Source organism: Hyla sarda, chromosome 7, assembly GCF_029499605.1.
Source record: "Hyla sarda isolate aHylSar1 chromosome 7, aHylSar1.hap1, whole genome shotgun sequence".
Taxonomy (NCBI): Eukaryota; Metazoa; Chordata; class Amphibia; order Anura; family Hylidae; genus Hyla; species Hyla sarda.
Window position 1 is genome coordinate 62,409,136 of NC_079195.1, and position 10,781 is coordinate 62,419,916.

General features: G+C 42.9%; 1 protein-coding gene across 3 annotated transcripts in view; it reads left to right on the forward strand.

The window, feature by feature from the left end:
* KNDC1 (kinase non-catalytic C-lobe domain containing 1) overlaps window positions 1-7,134 on the forward strand; it is a 141,568-nt gene extending 134,434 nt beyond the window's left edge. For all 3 annotated transcript variants that reach the window (XM_056529503.1, XM_056529504.1, XM_056529505.1), the window contains exons 29-30: window positions 2,021-2,178; window positions 5,469-7,134. In XM_056529503.1, the coding sequence (XP_056385478.1) occupies window positions 2,021-2,178; window positions 5,469-5,700 (390 nt within the window). In that variant the 3' untranslated portion in view covers window positions 5,701-7,134. The remainder of the gene's footprint in view (window positions 1-2,020; window positions 2,179-5,468) is intronic.
* Window positions 7,135-10,781: the final 3,647 nt, after the last annotated feature.

Genomic DNA, 10,781 nt, shown 5'->3' on the forward strand with positions numbered 1-10,781 from the left:
CCCTTTTCCTATTTTTTAAATAAAATAATGTAATAAAAAAATAAAAATCATATATGGTACCACCGCGTGTGTAAATGTCCGAACTATTAAAATATAAGGTTAGCTAAACCGCACGGTTGGTGGCGTACACGTAAAAAAATACCAAAGTCCAAATTGTGAATTTTTGGTCAATTCATATACCGTAAAAATATTCATAAAAAGCGATCAAAAAGTCCCATCAAAACAAAAATGGTAACAATAAAAACTACAGACCCCGGCGCAAAAAATAAGCCCCATATAACCCCATACGCGGAAAATGAAAAAGTTATAGGGGTCAGAAGATGACAATTTGAAACATACATTTTGGTGCATATAATTATAATTTTTTTAAAGTAGTAAAATAAATAAAACCTATATAAATTGCGTATCCCTCTAACCGTATAGACCTACAGAATAAAGATAATGTGTAACTTTTACCGAAAAGTGCACTGAGTAGAAACGGAAGCCCTAGAAATTAGCAAAATGGCGTTTTAGTTTTTTTTCCATTTCACTCCACAAATAATTTTTTATTTTGTTTCGCCGCAGATTGTTTATAAAATATGTAATGTCAGTACAAAGGGTAAAAAACAAGCCCTTATATGGTGGTGTAGGTGCAAAATTGAACGCGTTATGATTTTTAGAAGATGAGGAGGAAAAAAACGAAAGTGCAAAAACGAAGATTGTTTAGAGTCCTTAAGGTGAAAATGAGCTGAGTCCTTAAGGGGTTAACTGACTGATTTCTTTTAATACAAAATATAACTCATCCCATTAAAATAAAATGGGTAAATTACTGTATTTTTCGCTGTATAAGACGCACTTTTTCTTCCCCAAAACTGGGGGGAAAAAGTTGGTGCGTCTTATACGGCGAATTCACCCCTATCGCGGCGGTCCCTATGGCCATCAACGGCCAGGACCCGCGGCTAATACAGGACATCACCGATCACGGTGATGCCCTGTATTAACACTTCAGACACTGCGATCAAAGCTGACTACTGCATCTGAAGGAAAAGTGACACTAACCCGGCTGTTCAGTCGGGCTGTTCGGGACCGCCGCGATTTTACCGCGGCGGTCCCGAACAGCCCGACTGAATAGCCGGGTTAGTGCTTACAGGACACCGGGAGGGACCATACCTGCCTCCTCGGTGTCTTCTCCGTTCAGGGATCCCCTGTATGGCCGGCGCTCTCCTTCCTCGTCATCACGTCGTCGCGTACGTGCGTTGGCGTGCGTAAAGACATGATGGCGGCGACGGAGAGCGAGGATACCCGGCCAGCAGCAGAGACGTTCCGGAGCAATGGGGACGCGGCGACAGCGATGGAGCGACATCCAGGGCAGTGGTGACAGGTCCGGAGCGGCGGGGACACGTGAGTATTACCTCCTATGCAGTGGTCTTCAATCTGCGGACCTCCAGATGTTGCAAAACCACAACTCCCAGCATGCCCGGACAGCCAACGGCTGTTCGGCCATGCTGGGAGTTGTAGTTTTGCAACATCTGGAGGTCCGCAGGTTGGAGACCACTATTGGGTTCAAAATCTTTATTTTTTTAGATTTTGCACCTATAAATTGGGTGCGTCTTATACGCCGGTGCGTCCTATAGGGCAAAAAATACGGTAAGTTGCCCAAAAAATTGCTCTCTGGAAGGGGTTTTGCTATCTGAGAGAGTTATCCCCTACCCACTGGAACAAGCTGATCGCAGGTGGTCCTATATGTGGGGCGGGCCCTTCTGCGCTCGGGGGGGTCTTCGATCTCAAGAACAGTGACCCCAGTCTCCCGTTAGAATGGAGAAAATGAATGTTCTAGTAAAAGTTTCTTTATGTTAAATTAAAGGTTCTAAAATCCAAGTTCCAAGCACATTTCTAATTGTATTTGTTACATATCTAGAACGCCCATGTTTATTTAGCACTTCTGGTAATGTTTGATAAATCTGTCAGTGTCCTGTCTGCGGTGACACATTTCTCGTGCTATAATTCATCCGCTGCTGTTTCCAAACTTGTTTCTCTCCAGGTGTTCTTAAAGAGTGACAGCTTGTGTCTGATGAAAGGAGACAGATTCAGAACGTTACCCACAATTCCTTGTGCATACCTTTTAGCAATGCACATTCAGCAGCTCGAGACCGGTGGCTTTACAATGGCAAATGGAGCATTTAAGTGGAATAAGCTAAGGTGAGCGCTACAAAGATGAGATTCCTACCGCACTAGGGATCAAACTACTGACTGCTATATAAGTCCCATTGATGGAAACCACTATTATACAAAATACAACACACAGACAGGCTTTACAGTTTTTTTGTTTTTTTTTTGAATATCAAGTGTGTCTGGGTCAGAGTAACTTATAAAATGTCATTTTTTTCTTAAGTGGTGGCCAAACTGACTACACTTCACATTGGTTAAACAAAAAAAAAAAAAAAAAAAAAAGCTTTTACAGCCTATAGTATTACTACATGTTGCACTGCAAGTAGGTGATGGTGATGAAGATGGCTTTCTTTACAAAATGTGTTAAAAAACATACCTATTGTGTACTAGGGGGCTGAATAACATTTGCTTACATTGTACTATTGGAGCAGAACACACAGGAAAGGGCTGAAGACCCTGCACTTTACACATGTTGCACTGCAATAACATGGAAATAAAGAAAAATGGGCGGCTATTAAAGGGGTACTCCACTGGCCAGCATTCGGAACGAAATGTTACGAACGCTGTTTTCACGCTGCAGGAATCGGACACACACCCCGGGACGTTACGGCCACGTCTCCTCAATGCAAGTCTATGGGAGGGGGCGTGACAACGTCACGCCCCCTCCCATAGACTTGCATTGAGGAGACGTTGCCGTGACCGCACGAGGGGTGTGGCCAACCCCCGCAGTGCGAAAACAGTGTTCAGAACATTAATTTCCAAAAGCTGGCCAGTGGAGTACCCCTTTAAGGGAAAGGGAGTGGGAAAGACGAATCTCGGGACCAAAGTTTTTTTTTTGAAAGACAGGAACACTAGGAGTAGAAGGGATGGAGAGTGGAGTTACTCCTCTTCTTCTTCGATGTCCGGACAGTCTATGATAGAAAAGGTATTGAGCAGGCTGTGGACCAGCCGGTGGCAGTCCGGAATGGGCATCTTCTTCCATTTCATAACCAGGCATATCCTGGCAAGCCACAAAGCATCCTTACAATAGTTTATAAGGCACAAAACTTTCTAGGTTCATATCAAAAGTGGGCACCTCCAGAAGTAGCTAAATCCGCAGTCATTCTTTACAGTTATTAGGGGCATTTTCCCCTCCACCCAATGACCATCCTTTGCAGAACGTTGTGGAGGTTGGTTACCCTCCTAGAAGCTACAGTTTTCCATACTGTGTCAGCAACGAATAGACTGCATTAAAGGGGTATTCCAGTAAAAAAAAAAATTTTTTTTTTCATATCAACTGGCTCCAGAAAGTTAAACAGATTTGTAAATTACTTCTATTAAAAAATCTTAATCCTACCAGTACTTATCAGCTGCTGAAGTTAAGTTGTTCTTTTCTGCCTGATAACAGTGCTCTCACTGTCAGATAATAGTGCTGTTGAAAAACTACAACTTCCAGCATGCCATTGGCTGTCCAGGCATGCTGGGTGTTGTAATTTTGCAACAGCTTGAGGCACCCGGGTTGTGAAACACTGCTAAGTGAATGTTCAGGGCAGTCCCAACACATCCCTTATTACATGGTGAAATTTGAGGCCGACAGCCAATCATTTTATAATGGGTCAAAATGATCCAATCCATTGAGGTTCAACCATTTTCTTGTTTGTCGCTTGATCACTAGGCGATATGTGCCTGGCTGGCTGATAATGACCCTGTGTAATAGAGCCCTTAGTGTCAATTGTTTCCCCTTGATTAGTGTCAGACTAGTGTGTGCAGATTCCTATAGGCCATGCAGGGCTATGCTGGGTAAAAATATGTGGAATAGAAAGAGAGCTTGCTGTCTAGCGCCTCCTGTTGGAGGTCTCATCTCTACAGTGATTTATGCCTTTTGAGAGCCTTGAAACATGATGGTTGCAAATACAGTCATTACACATCTGCACTTGTAGGTTCTGTTGACTCTTCTAGAGATTAGCGAATTTACAGTAAATTCAATTTGTCACGAACTTCTCGGCTCGGCAGTACTTATCCTGCATAAATTAGTTCAGCTTTCCGGTGCTCCGGTGGGCTGGAAAAGGTGGATACAGTCCTAGGAAAGAGTCTCCTAGGACTGTATCCACCTTTTCCAGCCCACTGGAGCACCTGAGAGCTGAACTCATTTATGCAGGATAAGCTATCAACTGCCGAGCCGAGAAGTTCATGACGAATCAAATTTACTGTAAATTCGCTCATCTCTAGACTCTTCTATAGACTTTGTATTGTGAACAGAGGGTAAGTGTTGCAGTTCCGGCAAGTACATATTGCAAAATATATTAATATAAAATAATAAATTTAAGCAAAAATAGATTTTAAAAACTTTACACTATTTTAAATTTAACAGCATTAATTTTTTTATATTCAAAATGTGGTAGTGATTATTTTCCAACTATATATTTATAAGGGTTAGAATGACGATTTTCTGTTACTAAGCTTCAGTGTAATTCTATGGAGCTACATGATTAGATTCTGGCTGCCAGCAGCCATCACTAGGGGGAGCTAAAAACTTACTGCATACAGGGATTTGTAGTCTTGCAACAGCTGAAGGCACCCTGGTTGGGAAACACTGCTCTAGAATCTAAGGTGTAGGATCAAGGAGGCTTCAGGAAGGACGCCGGCTCCACGAGGCGCAGGATGAACTCAGAAGGAGACCAGGTAAAATCAAAGGAGGTTTATTCCCAAGAAGCATCTCAGGACCTGGTCTCCTTCTGAGTTCATCCTGCGCCTTGTGGAGTCGGCGTCCTTCCTGAAGCCTCCTTGATCCTACACCATTACCCAGCCGGAGGGCAGCGGATGACTCTGCTATATATGTGCCTACCGTTGTTGTGTATGTTGGTACACAACTATATGGGGTGAGCGGCTTTCATGCCTCTATTATTGTACCCTTTTAGATCTCTTTTATCACACCAAGGAGCGCTCTGTTCTCATCCATAGATCTGGAATCTAAGGGAATTTCTAATGGCATAAACATTACTCACCAAACTTCCGCCACCAGGTCCTTGCCATTCACCACAGCTTCTAGGGCCCAGTCTCAACACAGTAATGGCTGTTCAACCAATGAGTGGCTGAGAGAGGTGGCTCCTGTGATCATTGTGTTTCCTTCCATTTTCTGTTTGTCAAGACAGAGACTTGGTGGCCATTGAAATATCATTGGGGTTGTTAGTATTGCAGTAGCTCAGTATACAGTAGCTCCTAGAATAGTTATCTTGATCATTTTTCTTCTATGTTCTTAAGCTTCTTTCTTACTTTTGCCTAATATAACAGTGTGTCAGGAATATCTTCAAGAAATCTCTTCATGTCCTTTTGCTCCACAGGAATATTGCAAAAGTTGTGAGCCAGGTTCATGCATTTCAAGAAATCCCATACTCCTTCACTCCGGATCCAGACTTGCAGTTTTACCTCCGCCAACGCATATCTCATTTCAGCGATGCAGATATCTCCGTCCTGGCAGCTGACAACAACGCCAACTTCCATCATGTAAGCTCCGAGAAACACGCTCGAAAGATACAGGATACACTGCGCAGGATGAAGGCAACATTTCAGTGAGAAGCCATAGACACTACTGTACCTGCACATTTGTATCACTTCAAAAGAACCAAAGAGTAAACTAAGAACTGCACAAGGTTCTGGGTGATGGACGGGCACAATGGTGGCAGTAGTAGTTAGGGGGGCGCAAACATTTGCCAAAGGGCTCATGTATGTAAGTAATGTAGGCTCTCTGTTATGTAATGTAATTGGTTGTTGCGCGTTCCTGTTATTGTACTGGTGACCATGTCACTATGTCTTACACAACGATCCAAGGACATTTGTATTCATTTCTGTTATTTTTTCTATACAGCACATGATTTTTCATTATTATTATGATCAGCCTTATTTTTGATGTTCGCTTGAAAAATAAGGACTGGTGTACAGTGACATGTAGCACTGTGGGTTGTCTATGTCCATAAGCTTTAGAATATTTTGACTTCTAGTGACATGTGGACAAAATACAATCCATAACTAGGCATAATAAGCATATTACCAACATACACGATAAATTAAAGCTAATTAGATAAAAAAAAATGTTCAAAATTAAGATAATGATAAAGGAAAGAAAACTTATCTTTTTTAAGCATACTTGTTACCCACTTAGAAACCTCTCAAAATATGCACATGCCTACTCCATTTCATTAAAGGGCATAGTAGGAGACTTGAATTACTGCAGCACTTTACTTCCTTCTTGCTGATAGATTAGATAGGTAGTTTATATAATTTTGAATATCTCGAACAAACATGGAATGATCAGATGTGTGTGTGTGTGTGTGGAGTCCTGGGATCACAGCAGCCTCTGCGACATCTCAAGCACATAGAATCTAAGAGAACAGGAGGCATCAAGGGGTAATGTTTCTCTTTGAGAAAAGCACCATAAAGAGGTGCCGAGACTTATAGGATATACGTTCTCTAACTAACTCCAGAAGGTGGCATCAGAGACCTGCTTTACATATCCTTCTTTCTAGAACAGGAATTAATGTACATGGAGAACATTAGCTAGCAAGCTTGTACAGATAGTGACTGCACTGCTGGTCCACTGTAGCTATAACACGACAGACAAGGATAGACAACGAGAGGTATGCAGCACAAATGACAGAACTATGAAAGGATTAGTACAGTTCTTCTTGTGTGGATCTACAGGTACTGTAATGCTTTCACTTTTTCATAGGTAAACTTCAAAGGTTAACTAAGTTGTTGCGGCTGCAGGATATACATTTAAGGGCAGGGTCACATTTTTTCTGCAGTTGATTTTGCTACCCGTTGACCTTAATGGTAGGAAAATATGCAGCAGCAAATACACAGCAAAGTACAGCACGTGTGACCCTACCCTAAAGCTTTCAGCAGCACCATTGCCCGCTGCTCCCCATAGACTTGCATGGAACTTTCAGCAATTGCCTAGACCGCTTGCTTTAGCAGTAGGCTACAGAGTTGTCTGAAGTTAAACATGTATCCTGCTGCCCCAGCAACATTATAGTTACCCTTTAAAGGGGTTCTCCGCCCCTAGACATCTTATCCCCTATCCAAAGGATAGGGGATGAGATGTCAGATCGCCGGGGTCCCGCTGCTGGGGAGCCCTGGGATCCCTGCTGCGGCACCCTGCTATCATTACAGCACAGAGCGAGTTCGCTCTGCACGTAATGACTGGCAATACAGGGGCCGGAGCATCGTTATGTCATGGCTCCGCCCCTCGTGACATCACGGCCCGCCCCTTTCAAGACAAGTCTATGAGAGGGGGCGTGGGAGTCGTCACGCCCCCTGCCATAGACTTGCATTAAGGGGATGGGCCGTGATGTCACGAGGGGCGGAGCCATGACGTCACGCTGCTCCGTCCCCCGTATCGCCCGTCATTACGCACAGAGCGAACTCGCTCTGTGCTGTAATGAGAGCGGGGTGCCGCATCGGGGATCCCAGGGCTCCCCAGCAGCGGGACCGCGGCGATCTGACATCTTATCCCCTATCCTTTGGATAGGGGATAAGATGTCTAGGGGCAGAGTACCCCTTTAAAGCAGTGTTTCCAAAGCAATGTGTCTCCAGCTATTGAAAAATCACAACTCCCAGTGTGTCAGGATAGCCTTTGGCTGTCCAGGCATGCTGGAAGTTGTTGTGCAATCGCTGGAGGCGCACTGGTTAAAAACACTGCTTTAAAAGGTAACTACAATTTTGCTGGGGCAGCAGGATACATGTTTAAAACTTCAGGCAACTCTGTAGCCTACTGCTAAAGCAAGCGGTCTAGGCAATTGCTGAATGTTTCATGCCAGTCTATGGGACTTTGGGCAGTGGGCATTGCTTAGAAAGGATCCAGTCAGCAGACTTTTGGGTATTTAAACTACCGCCATGTTGCTTGTAAATAGTCATCCCACTATTTTAGATTACTACTAGAATTATTATTATTATTATTATTTTTTTTTTTATAATACAGCCTCTCGCCTATAGTCATCTGGGCGGTGCTTCAGTGGTGACTAGTCACTGTGCCCTCCAATAACATGTCCACCTTGTCTTTATTGACCGCCTACTGAACATGTGAAGTCATCATTCGCTCTGGCAGTGGGCGTGCAGCGTGCTAACTGCGACACTGTCACCAGTAACCGATGCAGCACCGCCTACATGACTTTTGCGTGTTGTTATTTTTTTTCTTCCACCCCTTGTCAGAAAATGAGCAGGAACCGCAGCAGCATACCTCTAGTTTAATAACCAAAACTCTGCTGAACGGTAATCTTGAGTCATCTTTTGGAAATGACCTGAGCTGTCATCATCGTACTTTGCACTATTTTGATACATTGTCGACATTGCTCCAAATTCCCTTTCTTGTTACAGCCTGTTGCGATCTTTGATAGCTCAATCTGACTGTGCAAACCAAAGACTGATCTGTTGATGTAGTTTAAGCATATTGTTTGTGTAGTCAGGTAGATTTGTTAAGGGGGATCAGTGATCCCTATAAGCGCTTCATTTTACCGTAGATTTAGGTTTAGAGTACACTCTAAAACACCAAAGTTTTGCAAACACATTTTTACACGTGATTGTGCACTGTATTGTGTGTCCTAAACCTTCCGAGGGAAATATCTCTGCAGAGATTAGTTATTGTGCAGCTATTCATTTGACTAAGTTATTATAATTATTGAAATATTATTATTATATTATTATAATTATTATTATAATTCTGACAAGAAACCAAAAGCCCAGAACCTATTCTTAATATACAATAATATAAACAGTTCCCTTTGCAACTAGGGCAGCGTTTCCCAACCAAGGTGCCTCCAGCTGTTGTAAAACTACAACTCCCAGCATGCCCGTGGCTGGAAACTGTCGTTTTGCAACAGCTGGAGGCATCGAAAAGGTGACAGATTTTTACTGATGCACCAAACTTTTTTTTTTTAAGTTCGATTATGTGTTAAAAAATGCTTAGTATTATTTTTGTGGCCACAACTTAAAGGAAACCGGTCATGTTAAAAGTTCAGCCCAGTCTGTAGGCAACATGTTATATAGCAGAAGCCGAGCAGATTCATTTGCATATTTTTGGGAAAGATTATGAATTTAGAGCAGACTTTTTTATGCTTATAGGAAAACAGTCAGCCTGTTTACCCACACTAAACCCAATTCACTGGGTTATAGTGTGAGGGCGAACAGGAGTCCAACAAGGGGTCACTTACTGCAATATGTCCAGTAGGTCCTGATATATGTCCCCCAGAAGATCCTCTGCTAAATTAAGTGAATCGCGCACAGGGGATGGGGCTCCACCCACTCAATTTACATATTCGTTGTATGTGACTCCACTAGGATATAGGGAGGAGGGGCTCCGCCCACTCAATTTACATATTAATTGTCTGTCACTCCACTTCACTAGGATGTGGAGTCATAGACAATGAATATGTAAATTAAGTGGGCGGAGCCCCGATCCCCTGTGCACGATTCATTGAATTCAGCAGAGGATCTTCTAGGGGACATATCTCAGGATCTACTGGACATATTTAAGTAAGTGACCCCTCGTTGGACTCCTGTTTGCCCACACAATAACCCAGTGTATGGGTTTAGTGTGGGTGAACAGGCTGACAGGCTAGAGGGTGGCCCTACTCAATGATTGACAGCCTTTCCTGAGTGTGCATACAAAAATAACTGTCGAGCACTGATTCGGACCGCCCACTGGACTCCTAAACCCAGAACAAAGGATTAAGTAAATAAATTATTAAACTGAATCTTTTCCCACAAATATGTATATCAATCTGCTCAGCTCCTTCTGCTCTAGAACATGCTGCCCACAGGTAAGACTTCAATGACTGGTTATTTTAAGGGTATGTTAACACCATGGAAGGTTTCATCTGCAGCGGCTGTTGTCAAAATCCATTGGCACTAGGACCACGCAAACCTGCGCCATCACCATTGATGACAATGCAGTCAGCACAGAATTCTATATTCTGATATTCTGCAGTATGAGTTAACAGAAAACCCATTCACACTAATATTTGATTTCTGCAGCAGAATTCCCTCCGGAGATTCTGTAGTGTGAACATACCCTTAAGCTCCTGGACCCCAGTGTAAATGTGTACTGTGTGCCAGTTTACATTCTGAGGCCCCCACAGTCACCAGAACCAGAGTGAACTGCTCCCTCTGCACTCCTAGTATATGTCTATGGCCCAAATTGTGATCACACAATGACGGCAGAGAAGGTTTCTGTTTATTCTCTGCAGGTTATTGTCACATATAACTTTGACCATGCTGGCCATCCTGTATTGATAGTTGTGCCTTTACAAAGTTAAAGGGGTATGCCGGGCAAAAACCTCTTATCCCCTATCGAAAGAATAGGGGATAAGATGTTTTTGCGTGGAATACCCCTTTAATATGAAAGTGCCAATAGAAAGTCTATGTACTAGAATATCTTATACACTAATATTTGGAATATTAGTAACCTAGTTGGCATATAAAAGGTGTATTGCTGCCCAAAAATACTATCACCAAAAATAAAGTACATGCAGTGTAAGCAATGCTAATAGTAGTCGTGTGGACACCAAGGTCACTGAATATAAGAGTGTTAGTGTCCTAACAGTCAAAAGAATAAGGCATACAGTACTTAAGTGGAGCACGTGCCACAATATTGAGAGAGC